Source organism: Rutilus rutilus, assembly GCF_951802725.1.
Source record: "Rutilus rutilus genome assembly, chromosome: 6".
NCBI lineage: Eukaryota > Metazoa > Chordata > Actinopteri > Cypriniformes > Leuciscidae > Rutilus > Rutilus rutilus.
In genome coordinates, this window is record NC_140214.1 from 10,925,619 (window position 1) to 10,949,778 (window position 24,160).

A 24,160-nucleotide genomic window follows, 5' to 3' on the forward strand; every position below is an offset into this window, starting at 1 on the left:
GAACACTTGCCTCGGCTTCTCCTGAATTTGCTCTCCTGCACACCACTTTGCCTCACAGATGAGTCTGTCAGACTCTCTTGCAGTGTGTGTGTGTGTGTGTGTGTGTGTGTGTGTGTGTGCACGCTCTGCCCCACGGTCAGAATAAGATCTTTTTCATTTACGAATTATAAACCTCAAACTCAAGCAAACACATCTACTGACACACACACACCCTCTCATAAATACTTAAAAGACTTGGAAAAAATTAAAGTCAGGAACGCTTTTGGGTGCGTGAGAAAAATTCACTGTTCTTTTATAGTTGTTTGTTTGAGAGAGAAAGCACAAGAAGAAAAAAAATGTATGCGAGAAAAAAAGTGTGTGTGTGTCCGTGTGTGTAATTAGCACATCTGTTGCTAGGTTCCAGGTGAGAGTGGCACCTTCAAAAACATCTGGAGGAAGGGCTGCTCCATCTGCTCCGGCCCAGCACTCTCTGCCTCTTTCTTTCTCTCTCTCCATCTTTTTCTTTCCATTTTTATCCTGGTGGTGAACATGCACATTTTTAAATATTAAAATAATGCACCAGTCGTTTTAATAGCAATAAGAATCGTATGGAATTGAATGATTCCTATTCCACTAATCAGTGTTTCAGGCTAAAAGGTAAGGGCATGTACAATACATTCAAAAGTTTGAGATCAGAGATTTTTAAAGGAATTAATATTTTTATTCAGCACGGATGCATTGAATTGATCAAAAGTGACAGTAAATACATTTATGTTACCAAAGATTTGTATTTCAAATAAACGCTGTTCTTTTTAACTTTCTATTTATCAAAGAATCATGTGCTGCATCCGAAATCTCATATTGAATAGTAGTTACTAAATTTGGTTTGAAACTTACTTTGCAACATGTGGATAGTGTGAATGAAATACGGACATACTACATCCGCCATGTTGTTACTGTCACGTGACCTACCAGCGTCAGTCGTGTCGCTTCGCTTCTATTCATAATTCCTCTCATGGGATAATAAAGTTTCCTTCAAATGCGCACTTCAGAATCTCGATAGAAATAGTAGGTCATCCGGTATACTTTTCGGCTACTGTCTTATGGATACTATGAATTTAGAAATCTCAGCTCACATACGGTTTTTCAAGTTGGGATATTTGGACGCAGCCAAAAGCACAACTGTTTTCAACATTGATTTTTAATAAAAATAAATAAATAAAAACTTCAAATCAGCATATTATAATGATGTCTGAAGGATCATAAGACAATGAAGACTGGATTAATAATGCTGAAAATTCAGCTTTGCCATCACAGAAATAAAATAAAAAATATTAAATTGGAATTTAGTTATTTTAAATTGTAACAATATTTCACTGTTTTACCATTTCACTGTATTTTTTATTCTATTTTTGTATTCTTACTGACCCCAAACTTTTGAATATGTATATTAATTGTCTTTGTATTATCTTAAAACATAATTTCACCCAGAAAACCCCATCAGACCATTTTAGTATGTTGTTTTGTCTACATCAAGTCATTAATGCAACCAAATGTATGTACAGTATGTGTGGCATATCTGGAGGAAAGGAAGTGAAAGCTTGACAGCCTTTCTATTTTGACTGACTCTGACCCTGGTGACCTTTTCTCCATCAATGGATGGCTAATTGCTAATGGATGGCAACAGAATGACTAATTATGCAAAGCAAATGAAAATTCTAGAAAAAAAAAGGCTAGAAGGTGGAAACAAGATCAGCAAAATGTCATGATCAGGACAGCAGGCATCAAAATAACTCCAGCACAAGCCAAAACTCGGCAGATGATTTTGCTAAACTAAAACAAAACAGCAAGACTAAGGAGTCAGCTGACACGACATTAAAAAGTTACCGTAGTAAAAGTAAAAAGTAGTAATATTGAGTTGATACATATAAAAACATTCTCACCTGTGAATTCAAATCTTTGCGGTTTCATAATCAGAAGCTGCACAATGTTGTGGCATCATTGAGTCTTATTGTGAGTGACGACACGCTGACCTTTTGCAAGATGGCGGGCATGCCGACGTGTCTAGAGTGGTTGAATAGATGTATAGGCATCTACCTATACATATCTATGGATCTCTCCCTCAGACACACACACACACATGTGAAAACACAAAGTGTACAGCAAACAGAAGAGCATCCCCTTCCTTTATTTTACAAGAGTTTTGTACAGTCCAAAGTTAAACAGCTGCTGTGTTTCTAAACATCACCAATTTCTCAACAGCGTATAAACAACACAAAATAACAGACACAGGCAGAAACAAAAAGCAAAAAACCCTGTACAGAGTCCTGTAAACAAACTAACACAAAATATCCAGAAAATCATACATTAGTCCATTGGAGACCCCATATCTCTGCCCGCTCATGACCTCTGACCTTTAGAACACTTATGGAGATGGTTGCTATCCTAGGATACACACATAAATAAAAGAATCAAAAGGCGCCATGTATTTAACGCTTCTTCATTAAAATTGTTACAGTCTGGAAATTTGACATTTAAAAAGGTGCAAAAGAGGTTTTGTTTATTTGAAAAGGTTAAAAAGGGTTGAATGTACAAAACAGGATGATCAGGGCAAGATCAGGAGCAAATTTCCATACTGGATACGGAGGAACAAAGAAGAAAACAAAGTGTCTTGATTGTTTAGTCGTGTCGTACTGAGGCTCTTTTCATGTTATCATCTTGATATCCTCATACACACACACACACACACACACACACAGACACACCAAACGCACCCAACCATCTGTGCCTGGGCAGTAGAGTGTGTTGCGCACCATGTGTCCCACTGTTATGTGTCAAGCGAGCATGGGCTGGCTCATATGGCACTGCCCCCGCGCACGTACACACACAGCGCTGACCTAGCCTCTTACACTCCAGTCTGAGAGAGTCTCAGCTCAACGGGAGCTCTTGACTCAAAGCCCAGAACTATCAGAGACTCAAAGTTCTAGTCTGAGAACTCAAACGCATCACTCTCATGCAGATTCACTATATCGGCAGCTGTCGGGGGCGGGGCTGAAATGCAAAGAGGCGGGGCTTAAGTGATGCTTCTGGCACAGGCTGTAAGACCGCGAGCGGGTAAGGACTTTATATTTAAATGATCAATAAAATCCATCAATCTATCATGTGCTCCAGAGGAGTGTGTGGCTGTTTTTGAAATGGAATACTAATGTACTGCATACTGTGCAGAGTGCAGTATGCACTGAATACTGCTTATATGTGAAATTTAATACTCATTTTGTATGTGTATTGCATATATAAAATTATTTTATATCCAATTATGTGTAAGAAAGTATCAAGTTTTGGTAGTCTAAACAAATGAGATGACACTGGGGGCCATATGACATAGCATTATAAGCTATATGTGTACAGACTTATACATATACACTTACATATGCATATATATATATATATATATATACACATACATACATACGTAATGTACACAACTGTATATATATATATATATATATAAAAACTACACATAATATTGAAGCTATACACATTTCTTTTTTCATTTCATGTATATATGTATACTGTACATATATACTCTGTGTATATATATGTGTGTCTACACAAGCTATACATGCTTTTATTACATTCCATGTGTATAATCACATCGCTAGGTTTTTTTACACACACATGCACGCACACACACAGTGCTCGGCAACCCAGTATACACACATACATACAGTGAATAGTATATATACTACAGAAATGGTAGCATGCCATTTCAAACACAGCCTTGTGTGTGTGTGTGTGTGTGTGTGTGTGTGTGTGTGTGTGTGTGTGTGTGTGTGTGTGTGTGTGTGTGTGTGTGTGTGTGTTGCGCATTTATGCATGTTTAAGGGAGAGGGGAAGACAATCTTTTTGTCTGAACTTTCACAGAGCGCTGTGGCCTGTCAATACAGGGGCAGCTGGTGTGTGTGATGAAAAATTCAGTGTGTGTCATCTGGGAGACAGGAACTCACACACACACACACACACCTGGCAGACAGCAGTGGGTCGTGGGTTCTGTGTGTGAAAGAGGTCTGAAAATTTAATGAGGAGCATCAATTAATGACCTGCTATCTGTGACCCCATTTCCTTTCTCTCTTCTTTTCCTTTGAATTTTTGGGATTTTCTCTTTTCACTGGATTCCCAGGAGTCTCTGACTGTGTATTTTGTACCTAGATTTGTCGAGTTCTTCAAACATGTGACTACATCCAGTGGTGTCGCTAGGTTTTCTGGGGCCCCCTGTAACTCAGTCCCTTTTTTCCCCAAAACCAGCGATTCCCCTGACTACATCAAATACAAGTTTAACTGACAACTTTTACCTGATGTGTAAGAATGAATCTGATAAATCCTAAAAAAGCTCTACTTCACAAAACTTCATTAAAACCTGTGCAAACTGCAAGTTCTACATGGTTCTAGAGAGGAACAGGTCTGTGTCAGGCTGATTGTCAGAGCATGAAGGTCTTCAGAGCGAACCAAGAGACTTCTAGCCTCTGGACGCACCAATGAGCCAATGTTGATCTGGGCAGGACCACTGTGACCTCATAAAGAAAAGGCACTCGGGGAGTCTGTGTACAAGTGGCACACAAATATATGTTTGTAAGAGAGCCTTTGTTTGCGATTGCCTCTTTGAAAACAGGAGAAAGGTTTTTTCCTTTCTTCTCATGACAAAAACGGGTGCGTTTTCTCAGGTGTGTGTATGCGGCTGAGTCGGACAACCTGTGAAGGGGACGGTGGGACGTCCTGTCTGTGGGGCCCTTTAGAATCCTGCGATTCGTAGTCCAGCCGCATTGATGGGCATCTTCCTTTGATTTCCTGTTCCCTGCGTCTCTGCTCCTGTCGCAGGAGCTCCTGGGCCTCCAGAAGGACGCGTGCATTATACACTCCACCCACCGAGGTACCGCCGGCTCCCGGGGGAACGGAGAGGCCATTCCTGCAGCCGTGACGAGGAACGGTGCGCGGGACGGAACGATGTCCCTGGTAGCTGGAGTAACGCCCGCTGTCCTTCGCTGCCTGGAAACTGTCTCCGGCTGGACACGTCCTCGCCCAATCGCTCTCTGACGCCGGGGTGGGCGTCTTACGAGGGTGGCTACACATGCGGAGAAATGGGAAAGGTGAAAAGCTTAGTGTATATGTTTAAAGACATTCATAGTTTGTTCATATTGAAACTGGAAACAGGGGGCAGGACTTATCAAAGAACTGCTTCCTTTTTTTTGTTGCCAATATCCTTTAGTTTTCATCACAGTCCAGCAAAAACACTTGACAGCTTGTTTTATAGATGAGCACAATGAAGACACTTTCAAAATGAATAAAACTTTTTACATTAATTTTTTTTTTTAATCTACATTTTGGCTATTTTTCTTATAGAGAGAGAATATAAAGTTGCTAAAACTGAATTTTGTCAACTTTTTGGTGTACATTAGCATATAAACTACCATTCAGTAGTAGATCAGTATTTTTGCTCATCAAGGTTGCATTTATTGGGTCAAAAATACAGTAAAAACAGCAATATTGTGAAATATTATTACAATTTAAAAAATATTTTATTCCTGTGGTGTCAAAGCTGAATTTTCAGCATCATTACTCCAGTCTTCAGTGTCACATGATCCTTCAAAAATCATTCTAATGAGATGATTTGCTGCACAAGGAACATTTCTGTGCTGCATGAATTTTTTTTTTAGGATTGTTTCATGAAAAAAAAAAACATCATTTATTTGAAACAGAAATTTTTTGTAACATTATAAATGTTTTTACTGTCACTTTTTTTTCTATTTAATGCATCCTTACAGATTAAAAGTATTATTTAAAAAATCTTACTGACCCTTTCTTACAGCAAATAGACATGGACTACAAGCCACAAAACTCCTAATTTTGATTTCACATGGTTGTTTAAGTGCTTCGACCAATAGGCCTAAATAACAACAAGCACCATTGGTATAGATTCCACACAAACGCGTACCGTGGCAGAGAGCTGTACTGTCTCTGAGCATGTGTGAAAGCATCTCGGGCTTCCTGCCTCTGTAACTGCACCTCCACAGACACCGAGTGACGGCCAGATGAAGCCTGCGAGTGCGAGCTGCAGTTCGACTGTAACAGAAACAAGAGTTATTACCATGTTAATTAAACACAAACAGGTAAAAGTTCAGTAGAGAATGACTTTATGGAGTTATGGAAGGAGCATACAGACAAACAAACACTTAAGCTAAGCACTTACCAGGTTTCACTGATGTTTTTTTGTGTAGAGGTCTGTGACATTAATGCAGAAATGTGTTTGAATGCAACATTATTACCAGTCCTATGACCTTTAGCGTATTACTGCGGTTAATGAAACCATTAGAGTAGATTATAACCTATAAAATATTCATGGAGTTGGTTATTACTCTTCATAACAAAATTACAAATACATTACAGTCCTCAATAGTTATTATAAAATTATTATCCATTATTCAAATGACCACATCATTAAAAATATGTGCAATTATTCCAGATCTATTTATCGCTATATTCTGCTCGACGTTAATTCCCAAAATCAAACTACAAATGCGAAACAAAAACTGAAGTATATATTTATATATTTAGATGTAACTATATTTATTATATAAACAGGCTTTTTTAACAATAAAATTCTACTTAAAATATTTTTTAGTTCTAAACCCTCCTACATTTTTCATCTCCAGTGGTGCTAGTTTTATTCCTCTGAGCTCCAGTGACTTACAGCGGTTTATGCGATCCTTGCCAATCAAACCCATGACCCTGGCATTGCTAGAGACATGCTTTACCAGTTGAGCTATACGTCTCCATACATTATGCACTGGAACGAGGGGTCACAGCAGACGTTAGGTGAAAGTTAGGTGAATGTTAGATAAATGTTAGCTGGATGTTAGGTGAATGCTAGATGAACATTGAGTGAATATTAGCTCATTTTATGGTGAGGGGTGGATTTGTAGTGATAACATAATTAAGCACTTCTGTAATGTAATTCATTAAGAAATCACACACATACACACACACACACACACACACTCACACTTGGTCGGCACGGAACATAAGGGTGTAATTATAAACAATAAAATACTCATTTAACACCGCCTCTCTCTCTCACACACACACTGACGGCTTTGTTCCACACTCAGAACAGTGTAACTGCGGTAAATTGCTCATGACCCATAAGAATCCATTTCTTTTATGGCAACATTTACATTGAGTTCCCTGCTCTCGTCACGCTCGGTCAAACAGATGAATGCCGTCCCAGGCATGCTCAATCAAGAGCCGATCCACACGGAGAATTCCATTAACTCTAATGAAGGAGAACAGCATGCTGGGATTGATTGACACAGCTTGCCAGCCATGTTGCCGTGGAGACAGAGGTGTTGAAGGATGAAAGATGTGTGGAGCCGGGTCATTTAGCCCAGTTCATTAACACACACACACACACTTCACCGCCTAAAACAACATCAGCGTCACAGGAACGTACCATTTGTTTGCTAAACAGATTACGGCATTAAAGGTCTGATACGAATGCAGTAACGCTATCTGATTTATGACAGCCAATGATGTTAATGTTGACTCACAAACACTCACGAAAAATGGTTAGTGGTCAAAAGTGGAAATTTTTCTGTTTATTCTCACCTGTCATCTCTTGAAGAGAAAAACTCCAAGAAGAAATGATGGACATGTTTGAAACACACCTGAATTGGATTTGATTTGGCTAGAGAAACAAAACTGAGTCGTTAAAGAAAACCACCCATCTTTATTCTGTCGCCTTTTGTTTTACAAAAAAATGGGTTTTTAGGCATAGTAAAAATTAAAAAAGGCCTTAGAATTATCATGGGGGTTTTGGACGTTTGGAAACTGGGAAAAGTTTTGGGACGTAAAAGGGGGAAGGTAAAAGACATTGAAGACGTTATTTAATACAGTTACATAATCACTACCATTACAAAGCGAAACAACAAAAAAAATTCCATACATTAAAGGTGTTTGAAAAAGTTACGAAAATTTTAAAAAGACAAATTTACATTAAGGAAAATACACACAATACTGTGTGTAACAGTTCATTGAAACTCTCTCCCTGGAAAGATGATTACAAATGAATAATGTTAAAAATATTCCACACAGAAGAGTTTCTGAAATGGACAAGACCCCTTTTTAAGGAAGATCATTTTCAAGTGCAACTCATTCCTGACTTAAAGGAATAGTTCACCCAAAAAAGAAAATTCTGTCATCATTTACTCTTGTTGCAACACAAACAAATACATTTTAGGAATGTTTGAACTGTTTTGCCCATACAAATGAAAGTCAATGGGGTCCACAACAACTGACCTTCATTGTATGGACAATTTTGTGTTCATAAAAGAAAATCAGTCATACAGGTTTGGAACGACAGAACTTTCATTTTTGAGGTGAACAATCCCTTTATTAGGACCTTCTGCACAAGTTTAAAGGCATAAGGGTTTTAAATTTACCTTAATCCAGATCATCATATTGAGTTCACACTCAATCCAGATTCTAATGATCTGGATTTAAATTCAATAGCTTAAATACTAAACATTTTCAGTCAAAAAACTTTGATTTTTACTCTCAGACACACATTCACTCTTTCATGCCACAAACACACACATACTCAGCCAATCACAGTTCTTGCCTTAATTCATGATCTGCCGAAGCCATGGCTGCGGTGATATGGTTGAACAGATGAATGGATGGGTGAACAGTCCAGATGGATGAACACATGTGATGTTAGCATTGTTAGCGGATAATGTCAGTGTCAAAAGTGACATGCTCCTGCATGCAGTGGTCTCAGGTTAGCAGTTAGCGTTATCCCAGGCCTGGAGGTCATGCACGTAACCGCCCCAGTCCTCAGACTGTCTTATCCTTCTTGGGAGTTCCCAGAGACCATGGGTGTACGTCCAGTGATCATGGGTGCACACACACAGCTCACACACTCACCCAGGTCTGCTCCAAGCTGTAGGAGCGCTGGTGATCATCTGGCTCTACCTCTTCCTGCCTGATCTGCTGGAACTCCTGGCGTAAGCGCTGAATTCGGTCGTGGTTGCTCGGCGTCAGCCTGTTTGAGCAGGAGGAAGAGGTCACATGATGAGACATTACAACATTACATCATAATCCCTTTGATCCTATACTCTCCGGGATGACAGGTGTTGGAACTGCGACCCTGTCTAAAAGGTCACCTAGTTACGCTCCACTAACTTTATGAGAACAAAGGTCAAGGTGTCACACACGGTGCACAGATGGTCCAGATACCTCAATAGGCAAAAGACTCTCTGGGCTCCTATGGTCCACAAGATCAGATCAGGAAAACCCGCAGGAGAAATCACCAGACACGGACAATATACGTATAGTACAGACGTGAATGTGTGTGCTTGTGAGAAGGAACCAGACAGATTTCCTCTTATTAAAATTCCATGATCACATGTTGAGTGTTTACGATATAGAAGGCAGCAACTGGGGATTTTTACACATGAGCAGATGCCCAGTTTTAAAACACACAGATGCAGTATAAATTCTGTCATAGGAAATGACTGAAGATAATTTGAGAACGCAGTCGCAGACTACTCAGCAAATATGCATGTGTCTCAAGTACATACGTATAAATATATACATATAAATGTATAAATATATAATATGATATTGTTTATCATATATTATAACACACACACACATATACATATATATATATGGAGTAGTGCATATATATATATATATATATATATATATATATATATATATATATATATATATATATACACACACACTGTATATATGTGTGTGTGTGTGTGTGTGTGTGTGTGTTATAATATATGATAAACAATATGATATATATATATAAGAGATGCACTGATTGCAATTTTCTTGGCCGATTCCTATTTCCGATTTGAGTGACCAGCCAATACCGATTTTTGTACAGATTTTAAGAACTATATTTGACAGCATACACAAACAAAAATCTACTTTTCTTCAATGCAAACTTTTATTTTCATAATAAAAAGAAATGAATAAACATTACAAATTTTCCCCACACTGCACTAAATTACAGGATCTTATCTCACTTAAACAACTCTCATTCTGTCAAATAAAGTGCTCTAGGACTGGAAAGATGTAGAAATAACAATCAACTGAAAATGAGTTGCTTAACATTAGAAGTCCAAATATCAGTCAGTTGTAAAACTGATTGCTGCTTCGGGATCGGCTTGTAACAGTGTGTAACATGACACGAGATTAAACAACTCCGGTAACGCTATGTCGTAAAAGTACCACCTACTCGGTATTGTATATTTTGGGCTGAGGCAATTTATCAGATTTCTGAAGCCTCTGTCCTCAACTATGGAGAACGGCTGGTCTTCCAGGGCCATAAATTCAATAATTTTCCTCATAATTGCTTTGGTCTTTTCACTGCTCATACCAAAGAAAGACAGGAGAGACTGCTGACTTGTGGCTGGCTCCGAGCTCTGGCTAGCTTTAGCCGCTTTCCCTTTTTAGCTTCTTCAAACTAGGCATGTTCAGCTGAGTGGTGGTATTTTAAGTGTCTAATGGAGTAGTGCAGGTATGACCTAAATTTGTAATACTGATGTATTTTATGTGGTAGAATAAAACGTGAAAGTATCTTGAGTTTGTGTTAACCACAGACCTTATTTCAGTCATTTACTTTGGGACGATGGAACCGGAAGTTAACTCGTTTCCGCGTTTTGGCCTAAACGTGCAGATCCATGCATGTTATTAATTCAGTGTTCACTCTGATGGATTCAATTAGTTTCTGAGAAGAAAAAATTTGAATGATTCAAACCGACTGTAATGCGTGAGTCTTTTTGTGCATAAAAAAAAAAGAAGAAAAAAAAAAGAACTGGCTCGTAAGAGTAATGTGTTCATGATTCAGACTACACTAGTCACAATGTATTGTTGTTTTTGAGCCCAGCAATGGTTAGCATTATTTCGCGGCACCCAGGGTTTTGTAACTCGTCACATTTCAGACTGTGCAAACTCACAACAGAATTATAATTTCACACATTTGGCGTGTCAGTGCAGATTCAGCAGCGGCTGAGCGGCGCCACTGACACATACAGAAAAATACATATAGGTCAAACATTCATTCCAAAACCACCACTGAACTCTTACTCTTGGCATTGAAACACTTAGACTTGATCTAATACATACACCAATCAATACATACTCATCAAAAACACACAAATACATCAACACCATGGAGCCATTTAATCCAATAAGAGAATCAATGAAGAACTGCTGTAATGTTTCCGGAAAGTCTAAAAGAATAACCTTGCAACATCTAAATGCATTACAATGCCCAGATGAGCAAAGAAAGCCAGTGTGAGTGTGTGTGTATGTGCTGACACGGCAGTAACGGTACCTGTGTGAAATTACATTTCCATTGTCAGCTGCATTGACTTAAACACATTTGTTATGTCCTGACATATTTCTTTTTTTCATGTGCACACATAGATACAGTTGAGCCAGACAGGATGTCCCTCTGACCTCATCATAAGATTACTTCTTTCACTGCCAACAGCTGGAGCCATTTAAAACAGTGGCATAACTCTCAGATCAGATAGAGAGACTCACTGGATTACACACATTCATTCTACACATGATGTGGACACACAGAGAGAGCTTATTTAGCAGTCGTGTTTGAGTATAAAGGTTTACGTGACCTGTTGAAGTTACTCTGCAAACCTACAAAGCATAACACTCAATAATAATAGTACTCCCTCAGTACTTTCAATACGATTCATCACCATAAACGAATTACAACAGAATGCCAGAAAATCCAATACATTTATGAAAATGCAACATTCGTAATGTCCTTGTCTGCACAAATAGCTAGTTTCTTTGCTTGTGTGGGAGACATGAGACAGAAACATTAACAAAAAAAAAGTGATCTATTTTTGAAACCACCCCTCCCCCCAAATGCAAGGGCAAACAGCTTTTACACTAGAACTATTGTGTTATGCACTGTATATTTACATGTATTCCTGATAAATGCTTCAAATTGATTAAAAATTCATTAAAATATTCTAAAATGCACCATATCATATAAAATGCACAATATAAAGTATTATAAAAACGCACCATATCATTCCAAACCTGTATGACTTACTTTCTTCTGCGGAACACAAAAGAAAATAATTCTGAAGGACAGTGGAAACCAAACAACATTTGAGACATTTCTTAAAATATCTTGAGTGTGAGTAAAATGACAGAATTTTCCTTTTTTTGGATGGATTTTTTATCCCCTTAAAAGATCATCACCACTGTCAACACTGCTCTACTTCCTCCTGGCATTTTTATCTAACAGCTGTGAGCTCAAAGCACCAGAATCAGGTCAAAATAATCAATACGCACCAACCATGGATAAAAATCACAGCATAGTAATAACTTGACTGTTTTATCACTTTAAATGAACAGAAAGGGAGTTGAGAGTAAGAAGGGATGAAACCAGATCTGTTTAAACTGACTTCTCACAGGTAAACACACATGCTTATGAAAAACACAGTTTAAGTGGGCACTTGAAGTTAATTTACCCCATTATTTTTCCTCGGCTCTCTATAAGAGCTGCCATTCTGTGGTCAAGAAAGTGCGTCACAATCAAAAGTGCACTTCACTGTAAATTCATCATTGATATGATTAACGGTCCAACCCACTATAACAATCTGACATTCACTCTCTCACAGCCTCATTTACAATCCTTCCTCGCACAGCCTCATTTACAATCCTTCCTCACACAGCTTCATCTACTATTGACTCTCAGAGCCTCATCTAGCATTCACTCTCTCGCAGCCTCATCTACCATTCTTCTCTCTCACAGCCTCATCTAGTATTCAGCCTCTCCTGACATTCATCCTCTCATAGCCTCATCTTGAATTCACCCTCTCACAGCCCCATCTTGCATTCACTCTCTCACAGCCTCATCCAGTATTCATCCTCTCACAGCCAGATCTACCTTTCACCCTCTGTCACATCTAGTATTCAGCCTCTCACAGCCTCATCTGACATTCACCCTCTCACAGCCTCACCTATAATTCTTCTTCTAAATGTCTCATCTACCATTCACTCTCTCACAGCCTCATCTAGTATTCAGCCTCTCCTGATATTCATTTTCTCATAGCCTCATCTAGCATTCACCCTCTCAAATCCTCATCCAGTATTCATCCTCTAATAGCCAAATCTACCATTCACTCTCTCACAGCCTCATTTACAATTCATCCTCTTACAGCCAAATCTACCGTTCACTCACAGCCTCATCTAGTATTCAGCCTCTCCTGACATTCATCTTCTCATAGCCTCATGATCTAGCATTCACCCTCTCAAATCCTCATCCAGTATTCATCCTCTAATAGCCAAATCTACCATTCACTCTCTCACAGCCTCATTTACAATTCATCCTCTTACACCCAAATCTACCATTCACTCTCTCACAACCTCATCTTGCATTCACTCTCTCAAATCCTCATCCAGTATTCATCCTCTAATAGCCAAATCTACCGTTCACTCTCACAGCCTCATCTAGTATTCAGCCTCTCCTGACATTCACCCTCGCACAGCCTCATCTTGCATTCACTCTCTCAGTGCCTCATCCAGTATTCATCCTCTAATAGCCAAATCTACCGTTCACTCTCTCACAGCCTCATCTAGTATTCAGCCTCTCCTGACATTCACCCTCTCACAGCCTCATCTAGTATTCAGCCTCTCCTGACATTCACCCTCTCACAGCCTCATCTTGCATTCACTCTCGCAGCCTCATCCAGTATCCATCCTCTCACAGCCTCATTTACATTTCATCCTCTCACAGCCACATCTAGTATTCAGCCTCTCCTGACATTCATCCTCTAATAGCCTCATCTAGCATTCACCCTCTCACAGCCTCATCTATAATTCTTCTAATAGCCTCATTAAGCATTCACACTCTGTCTCATTTACAAATTACCCTCTTACAGTCTCATAGTATTCACCCTCTCACATCCTCTTATAACCTTATCTACCATTCACTCTCTCACAGCCTCATCTAGTATCCAGCCTCATCTAACATTCATCCTCTCACAGCTTCATCTAGAATTCACTCTCTCAGTCTCATTTACAAATGACCCTCTCACAGCCTCATCTAGCATTTGCCTTCTGCATAAAGTAATATGCAGAGAGGGAGAAGTCTGATTATAATGACTGTTATGATCTGCAGGACTCATTACTAAAATAGCACATCTAGAGGATGCAAAGCCTCAGCGTACAGTCATGCAGCAAAGCTTTTAAAACCACTGATACACAAAAAGATAGATATGAGCAGATAAAAATCTTTCTCTCTTCATAAAAGGAATGAGTGTTCCACCTGAGCATATAATGCAGCATCTAATATCCATATGTAAACAGCTTCCGCCTCGTGAAAGATTTGGAGACATATGGTCTCCTCACGGATCATAATTTGTTTTGAGAGTAGTGTGCATGTGATGTGAGGAATTGTGATAACATCGGTTTTAATGTACTTTAAAAGAGCTCCAGTCGCCATTAGAGCATATAAGAATCACTATCGCCGTGGTAACCATGCTTCCCTGCTGAAATGGATAGACCACATTATTTTGGGCAGTTCAGGGCTTGCTATAAGTGCACAAATGGAGTGTCAGAAATGCTGCTGTGCACTCAAACACCTTATTAAGAATATAAACATGAAAGCACAAAACAAAAACATTCCCTATGAACAGACAATATATCTATATCCATATCAGGATTGACACATATACATATACATATACATATATATATATATATATATATATATATATATATGAAGAGTTCAGATGCAAAAGCCTCTAAGTGCCATCTGAAATTTTCTTCTAGAATGATCATTTTTATCAAGCTCGTATATTTAAGTTCAGTAATTTCACTTAAATGACAATTAATAGGTAATTTACATTGCCATTTAAGTGAAATTACTTAACTTAAATATACAAGCTTGATAAAAATGATCATTCTAGAAGAAAATTTCAGATGGCACTTAGAGGCTTTTGCATCTGAACTCTTCATATATATATATATGTATATGTATATATATGTATATATATGTATATATATATATATATATAATATCAAGTCTTGTTTTTGAAACAGTATTTTTGGTCATACTGCCCGCCTCCAAACTCTTGTAAAGCTTTTCTGCAAGTCACAGCTGCCTGAAGGGACTGACGGGTCTCTGTTCAATCTCTCTCAATCTCTGAGTGAAACAATATGTGCGGACATTACTGTAGCCACTGATATGCACTTAAACACAAACAGACACAAATCTCAGTGAAGGGTGGGCATGTGTGTATTTGTGCTCGCTGGAAATTGAGAACAGGCATAAAGTCCTGCCAGCTAACCAGGCTTGTGCACAATTCAGAATTGAATTGAGAATGACTCCTTAATTCCAATTCAATTCTTGAATTTGAATTGATGTCAAAAACAGGATCTAGAATTACAATTCGAATTTGAATTAAAGGAAGCAGAATTGCAATTCAATAAAAATTCAAAGAAATTCATATACATATTTTAAGTGAAGTGTTTAACAATGAAGCTTTACAGTATATGTCAGATATGATTGCATTATAATATGTGGGGTGGCAGTGGCTCAGTGGTTCATGTAGGTTGTCTACAAACCGAAAGGTTGGTGGTTCAATCCCCGGTTCCACTTGACTAAGTGTTGAGGTTTTCCATGAGCAAGACACGTAACCCCAGCTGCTCCCGACGAGCTGGTTGGCGCCTTGCATGGCTGACACCGCCGTTGGTGAATGTGAGGCTATGTAAAGCACTTTGGTGGCCATAGGTCTGTGAAAGCGCTATATAAATACAGTCTATTTAGTCACAGAACAAATAATTAAGTTTGATTTATTGTAATTGTAATTTTGTGGAACATGACATTCATGACATGACTCCATTTCCCATGGAGCTTTACTGAATGTACTTATCAAAATGCTTTACTTTAACCAAGTATTTAAAATGGTTGCTAAACAATTTGAGGTGGACATTTGTTTGAAAGCACAATTTGATGGGCAACACTTGACTTTTTAAGTTTCAGAAGTCCCTAACAACTTCACTCTGCACCTGTTGAGAGAATCTTTAGTGTTGCAGGAAAGATATTCAGACCAGAACGGTGCAGACTCAATGAAAAAACATTTGAGGAGCTATTGAGAATTAGATGCAACAGTGTTGCTCAGTAATTTTTTGCATTGGAATAAATGATAACTGCATTTACAACAACTTTGTGTTTGTGTGATTACTTTGAAATGAAAATTACATTGGAATAAAACGAATTAAACAACATTGAGGGGGTAATTTATTTCAAGAATTTGATCAATATCTATTTTAGAACAAAATGTATGCAGGGTTGAGGAGTAAACAGTTACGTGAAATGAAATTTCTGTTATTAAATTACAAAATTAAAGTAATTGTATTTAGTTGTATTACTGAGGTAAAATGTTTAATTCAACTAGTTACTAATCAACTTAAAACGAAATTACTTTGCATTGATAAAGTTATCCCAATAAAGTAATCTAAACCACATTTGTAATGGGTAACTAATAACAGTAAGCAATAACATTTACAAAGTAATCTTCCTAACACTGAATGCATGCGAGACACATTCTTTCTGTTGTGTGACCGTGTGGAATTTCTTTGAATTGCCATGAATTTAATTCCACTTCCTGTCATTCCAATTCAAATTCAATTCAATGTCCTGTGGGGCGGAATAAATTCAATTCAAATTCCAATTCATGAATTGAATGGAGGCCAATTCTGAAATTCAGAATTTTGCACAAGCCTGCAGCTAACACTGAGAGGTGACAAAAAAAAAAAAAAAAAAAACCGGCGCCAAGACTGTGGCAAATAGTTTCACAACGCAGACCAGCTTACACACACACATATACATGAGGCTTTTGAGGCTCTTCCTGCTTATTTTTATTGTACAAGCAGCTTTTACATGAGAGTTATTTATCCATCTACAGCAGGGTTTCTCAAACTCGGTCCTGGAGGGCCGCTGTCCTGCACAGTTTAGCTCCAACCCTGATCAAACGCACCTGAGCAAGCTAATCAATGTCTTCAGGATCACTAGAAACTCACAGCTAGGTGTGTTTGATCAGGGTTGGAGCTAAACTGTGCAGGACAGTTTGAGAAACCCTGATCTACAGTATACTGCAATTGAAATAATATTACTGTTTTATTTACAGACCAAATACAGACCAAAAAATATTAAAATGCACACATCTCAGACTGTTTTTGTAAGTTACTATTTTTTGCCTTTTCCTGTTTAAACATGCAGGCACATGAAGTTGTATTTCAGTACTAACAGCTTCAATTAACCATTGTTAATAACTCTTAGTAATGTTAGAGCTGTCATGGTTTTAATTGTGTTTCAACACTGTACAGACTCTGAATTAATAAAGAGTTTAATAAAGCTCTTTTTAATAAAGCGTTTAACTCTGCAATTGACTTTCAGAGAGTCGAGTTACTCCGCTTAAAAGGGATCGACACAGTAGGAAAACGTCTTTAAAGGAGATTGAAGGTTATAGTGAGTATCTGTTTAAATGATGGTGTTGTGTTTATGTCAGATGTGCTGCTAATTTGAAACATACGGGAGCATAAACTCTTCAGGCAGTGTGTGAGGAATGACTCTAGTGGTCCATTGGGCTTCGAGTTTAAGTCACATCAAAGAATGACCTTCACATAAACACTCTCTCTCTCTCTCGTGCACACACACACACACGTACACAGATGGTCGAGGTCCAGAGGTGCTGTTTAGGCTTGTGTGGGATCTGTCTTGTAAATGGCTCAAGAGGCCTTTGCACACTCACACACAGAGTCACAGAGACCTGTGTGTGTGTGGATAAACAGTTATGATTGATTTCAGCACTGTCAGAGTCAGTGCGGTTCATCTCCCACGAGACACTGGTAGCAAAGTGGCAGTCAGACTTCACCTTTGAAGATAGGAGATTGTGTACATATGCCTTTCTGATCTGTTTATTGTGGAAACACTTGCAGGATTCACCTTTTCACTGACTGTGATGACACGTTTACACAGTTATCAACACTTGTGAAACAGTTTTTCATAATCTTTTTTTATTTTATTTTATTTTAGTATACATTAACAATGCTATACTTATCGTTATCATTGCAATAACAATGCGTTATCTTACATTGCCAGTAAATTACAAAAAACGAATTAACACTGCTGAAAATTTGACATCTCTATTTTATTCCCTCTTTGGGAAAGTCATGGAAATGCCTTTCTGTGGATTTCGTTATTTAGCTATTGGGGAAAGTAGGCAGTAGGGAGAGTCATGGCCTAATGGTTAGAGAGTCAGACTGATAACATGAAGGTTGCAGGTTCGATTCTCAATACCGACAGAAAATGACTGAAGGTGCCCTTGATCAAGCCACCTAACCCTCAATAGCTCCCAGGGCACCACAGCAAAATGGATGCCCACTGCTCCGGGTGTGTGTGTCCACGGTTTGCAGTGTGTGTGTTCACTACTCACTACTCCTAATGTGTGTGCACTAACTTGGTTGGGTTAAATGCAGAGGACAAACCCTGAGCATGGGTTACCATAATTGGCCTAAACGTCACTCTCTCTTTTTAACTTTCACTACTGGAGCAAATAGGCTACAATACATATTCTCTTCAACCAGTGGATTTAAAAAAAAAAACCCCGCGGCAACAGTGTAAAACTTGGCAACAATGACCACAGACAGCAAATATGTGAATATACAGACTATAGACTTTTGGAAACAATCAAAGGAACATATTAAACGGCAGTACAACAACCACAACAAATAGTGTATGAAAAAAACTATTTTATACAAACCCACAGACACCATTTTTTCACACACACAGAGACCTACATACACTTACAAAAATGTACAAAGTCATTTCCATCCACAGTTTCTTAGACACTACTAAGACTGTAATACTTTGTAACATCAGGCAACCACCAAAGTATATGCATTAAAAATGCCATTTGGTAACTAAAACTGAGCCTTGGCACTGCTGTAGCATGTTTCTATAAGTGTAAAATTCTTTGGCCTACACTTTTTTGTATGCGTTGAACTCCCATGCGACTCCCACTCCCACTGCTCAAAAAGCTGCACCATTTGAGGTATCATTCATGTCAAGTATGCCTTAAAATGTAATATTTAGTATGTGCAATAATAATGATGCAAGAGGCAGCAAAAACAGGAGGGAGGTGGACTGCTTCTAAAACAAAACTGACTAGAAAATGTACTTAGATTTGAAAGAATTCAATGATTATAAAAGAAAATTCCCTTCAGCATGAAAGACTTTCACAGTAGTATAGACTCTTATGGCATCCGGGGGACAATAGGAACTTTTGGAGCAAGAGAGGTGACATTTCCGCAAATATGTCCATCAACGCTTCTTCCTGAATTGTATGAGCGAGACTGAAAAAAGAGCAGAGAAACTCTAGATGACCTACTTTCACCCTGACTGGAGTAAAGTCATCAGGAAACCACCGGACCATGGAACTATCACATACACAGTGCACAAGGGATACACACACTCTTGAACGTACAAACACATTAGAGTGGACCATACATCCTCTTTTTCCTAGATATGTCTGGATTTGTAAATCGGCTAAATTGTAGAGTTTATTTTGCATTGTTTGAAGAAAAAAAAGAAAAAAAGAAGAAAACTTCCGGAACCAACGCTGCTGAAAAAGGGGGCGGGAACTGTTGAACTCTATGGGGATCATATAGTGGTTTACACGTGGTTGCCATGGTTACAGAAGTCAATGATGTGAGTGAAGGGTGTGTGGTTTCCATGGTTACCGTCAGGCATAGGTGGGCACATTAGTGTGGTGTGGTTGCCAGGGTTACGGCACTGTGCATTGCGGCTAAAGAGCTTTCATTAATGTGACCAAAAGATAAGGCTAATGGACTGGCGGTTCACGGGCAAGGAGTGTGTGTTTGTGTATGGGAGTGTGGGTGTGTGTGTGTGTACAAAGCATACTGACTCCTAATAGTATTAATCCTGTGCATTTAAGGGAGTCAGTACTTATTGATTTCTCATTACTTCTGCTAACAGAATCATGTGTGAGATGTGTGTGTGTCAGATCGATAAGACCAGAGTGATTCCCCGTTCTGATCATTAGATCTGCTTTGCCGATCACTGTCTTGACATAAGAGAGGTTTTACATTCAGAAACATTTTTAATGTCTATGACACAGCCTTGTAAACTTTACACCAAAGTAAGACAAACAAAGAGACAATGTGAATGCAGGGATAAGAAAGTATTAAGTGAAAAAGAAAAGTTTCTTCCAATCGTCTTCCAAGGCAGCAGGAGACTCAACTAGTGCTGGTTGACTTCAATAGAGTTCAGAGTTAGCATGTTAAAGTAGCAATGAAATGGAAGTAGTGACAGATTTGAGTGTACAGATTACCAAAAAAGAAAAAATGAAAGGTGGGTACTTGCTTCTAGTCTTGCAGGGGTGAGTTTAGACAGACTAAATATTGGGAGTCCTGCATAAGTCACCAGAGAGAAGTCTTGTTTTACTGGAAGACCAAGTATAACATTTTGATTAAAAAATGAATCCATATGTATGGATGAATCGTATGCAATAAGATCCATAACATGGATTTATAAAATAGATCTTCATTTCATGCCGACTTTAATGGAATTCTGGGAGCTAAAGTTCTTCCACAATGATCTATAAATCTGCAAACTTCAAGACTTTAACTTTAAGTTTTTCTTGACAAACATTCCTTTTTCTTGGTAATTACTTTAATAGGTCACCCTAAAATGAAAATTAAGTCATCATTTACCCAGCCTGGTGTTGTTCTACAGCAGTATGCCCTTCTTTCTTTTTCGGACCACAAAAGGAAAAATGTTCTGCTCGCACTCATCCATATACTGTAATGGCAGTGAATAGCGACCAGCATCAAGCTTTGAAAAAAGAAGAAAAATCTACATGGCACACAGAGACATTGTCTGAAATAAGTCCATGTGAACCATTTCATAAAAAAATTCAGAATTGAATGATTTCACTGAGCATTCTGGGATTTCTTCTTGAAGTATACATCTAATGCTGCCTGCAATTTTGGCCAAAATGAGCATAATGACTAAGTAGGCAGTTCGCTAGGGTTTGGAACAGACATAATGTCTTCACAGGAGAGATTGAGTAGGTAGGTGTGTGTGAGTGTGTGATCTGTTGGCATGAATGCTCTAATTGGCTCTCTGTACTTCCTGTAACTCAAGCAGTCAGTCTGTTAGCGGCACCTCACACACTTCACCGTACCTTTCTACATGTCAGTCAGGAAATGTGACACGAACAGACCTACAGAAAAACTCTGTTAACCATCATACACGGGCTGAGGAAACTCCCACTAAGTGCGCCTGAAAAAAAATCAGCTCATATTTATATCCAAGCCATGATTATGAGTTACGACGTTTGAATATGAACTCATAATGACTCATTCATCTGAGTGACACATTCTACAGCAGCCATTAACAACACAGAGAGTGAGATAATATTTCTAAGCTAATGTCTTATAAACGCACGCATACACGCAGAGCTCACAGCATGACTGAGCATGAGCGTCGACAACAGAACCAATTAAATCTGAACATGTAGCCGTGCGCACAGGGGGACAGTTTTAATGTCACACTGGAGTCACTTCTTCTCTCTGAAATATGAAGTCGCCTCACACCAGTAAAACTGTCGGCAGCCTAACGTGGTTTAACAAAAACCTCTGACAAATCGCTAACTTATGAGGTGCCATTTCTGTTAGGAAGTTACTTTAGATACAGTGACTAAAACAATTAAAGAGTTTTCATTAACTAAATAAAGCTGAAATTTTTTGCCTTGGTGTGGGAAGAGTGGGAGAAAGAAAGAGTGCTTTCCATAGATAATAAAAGGTGATTTAATGGGAAAAACATGGAAATGGTTGTACATTTTTATCCTGTTGTTTTGCTTGGTCAGTGTCTTTGAGGGTTTTGGTTCTTTTGCTGTTGTAGGCTGTAAGGACCTTTGATAACTGAAATGTGTAGAAGTTATATGGAACTGTAATGCGGACAAGACTTGCCTGGAACTAGCTGTGCATTTCCTGAATAATAACTGCACACCTTAGAACAGTGGTTCCCAATTCCAGTCCTCGTGACCCACTGCTCTGCACATTTTGTATGTCTCCCTTATTTAACACACCTGAACCAGATCATCAGCTCATTAGGAGAGACTCCATGAACTGAACTGAGTGTGTCAGATAAGAGAGACATACAAAATGTGCCGAGCAGTGGGTCACGAGGACTGGAATTGGGAACCACTGCCTTAGAATGTTTGTCAACCATTGACTGTAAAAAAAAAGATGGACGACAAGTCTCCATTTTCTTTTACTGTAGAAAAATGAAGCCAAAATATCCCAGAAACAGTCGTTGCCCATTACGTCATTTGGAACCCGAATCTGCTCAGTAGTGATTCTGAAGTGGAGCTGCCACAGCTGTCCATCATGACGTTACACCCCATTTTTATAGCATCAAAGAACTAACTAAATCCAAACTTCTTGGAAAAACAAACACTTAAACATTGGCCAGCGTGATAAGAACTACCTAAAATGAGAGAAACCAGTGTAATTGGATTTTTTTTTAGTTTGGCTTGTGGCAGACATCAAGACAGCTCACTTAGTTTTGGAACAGAGTCGCTATTCATTCCTTCACATGCTCAAGCCTGGTGTTTTCACGCCAGATGCAAGATCTACTTAACAAACAGTCGCACATGACACCCTAGAATAAGGAGGAGGAGAACAAACCACACGCAAATTTGGTTCTTAAGTGTAGAACGCTAAATACACTGAGAAACTAGCCTACTTGCAGTGGAGCTATATCCTGAAAAAACGAAGGCGTATAAAAAGACAGGGAGAGGAGAGGCACGTTCCCGACAGAAGAACAATGTTCTGTCAGTAAAGTAGGTCATCTTGTTGAGGGGTCAGAGAGAGGGCATCCACTCATTTCAGCGGAACTCTTCAATTCACACACACACACACACACGCACAGCCACACAACATAGGCACGAACACACACAAACACATTTACATACTGATCCTATCCTATCCTCATTTTCTACTTTCTAATAAAGAGACAAAAGTCAACAAACCCACTCCTATTCTAGTCACACTGCAAAGCATGTCCTGTTTACACCTGGTATTAGTTTAAAAACACACTTTTGTGTTTATGTTTCATTTCTGGATATTTAGGAGATAATAATTGGCAAGCCAAAAATAGCTTGTTGCTACCAGGTGTAAACAGGGCCGTAGAAGTCATCTAGCAATTACCTTCTAATAAAAGCTACAGAGACAGTCCCAGAAGCAATTAAGGGCATAGTGGTGATCGAGGAGGTCTGGGAACTCAGTAACTCTGGTTTTTGGGTCACCCTGACTCAGTTCTGAACTTTCGACCTTTATTTGATGTCACATCTCCAGTGATTACAAGTTTAGGCACACGAAACCGAGAAGATCTTAAACCATATGCCACATCACACAAAATACACAATCTGATGTCTCAGCGGAACATTAAGCTTTTAACAGATGGTTATTATCTGCTAATGTCTGTTTATTGTAGTACTCAAGATTGTCGTCTGCATGTGTGGTCCCTTAATTAATAATCACAAGTTGTGGCAGATTAAATCCATTAGATAACACTGCAAATACTGGATTTAGCTACATTATGGGAGGCCTGTTTGAGCTCACTAAGTGAAAGAGAAAGATTTCTTCTGTTTGTGTCACTTGTCAATGTTAATCTACGCGATATTTTCATCAATAACAGACACACAAGCTCAGAGACAGAGTTCTGCATGAAAGATGATTTTTGTGGAACACAAAAGAAAGACAGTCATGAATAAATTTTGACAGAATATTCATTTTTGGCTGAATTATTCCTTTAAATGAGCATTCACTGACTAGCCAGAGCGAGAAGGAAAGCGAAGGAGAGAGAATTACTGAGAAAACTTATCTGTCTGAATGAAAAGGGTAATGTAGCTCTATATTGTGTTGAATGTCTTCTGATCCATTCATCATTAGAGCATGTAAGTTGGCCCAAATGAGAGATGGTTCAACCACCAGCGCTGTTGGGCTTCATTAATGTCACCCCCCTGCTGTTCATTTA

General features: G+C 38.7%; 1 protein-coding gene across 2 annotated transcripts in view; it reads right to left on the reverse strand.

Annotated features, from left to right (window-relative positions):
• Nucleotides 1-2,146: 2,146 nt before the first annotated feature.
• pard3ab (par-3 family cell polarity regulator alpha, b) overlaps nucleotides 2,147-24,160 on the reverse strand; it is an 83,906-nt gene continuing 61,892 nt past the window's right edge. For both annotated transcript variants that reach the window (XM_084410634.1, XM_084410633.1), the window contains 3 exons: nucleotides 8,956-9,073; nucleotides 5,969-6,096; nucleotides 2,147-5,098 (listed from right to left, as the gene is read on the reverse strand). In XM_084410634.1, the coding sequence (XP_084266760.1) occupies nucleotides 4,672-5,098; nucleotides 5,969-6,096; nucleotides 8,956-9,073 (673 nt within the window). In that variant the 3' untranslated portion in view covers nucleotides 2,147-4,671. The remainder of the gene's footprint in view (nucleotides 5,099-5,968; nucleotides 6,097-8,955; nucleotides 9,074-24,160) is intronic.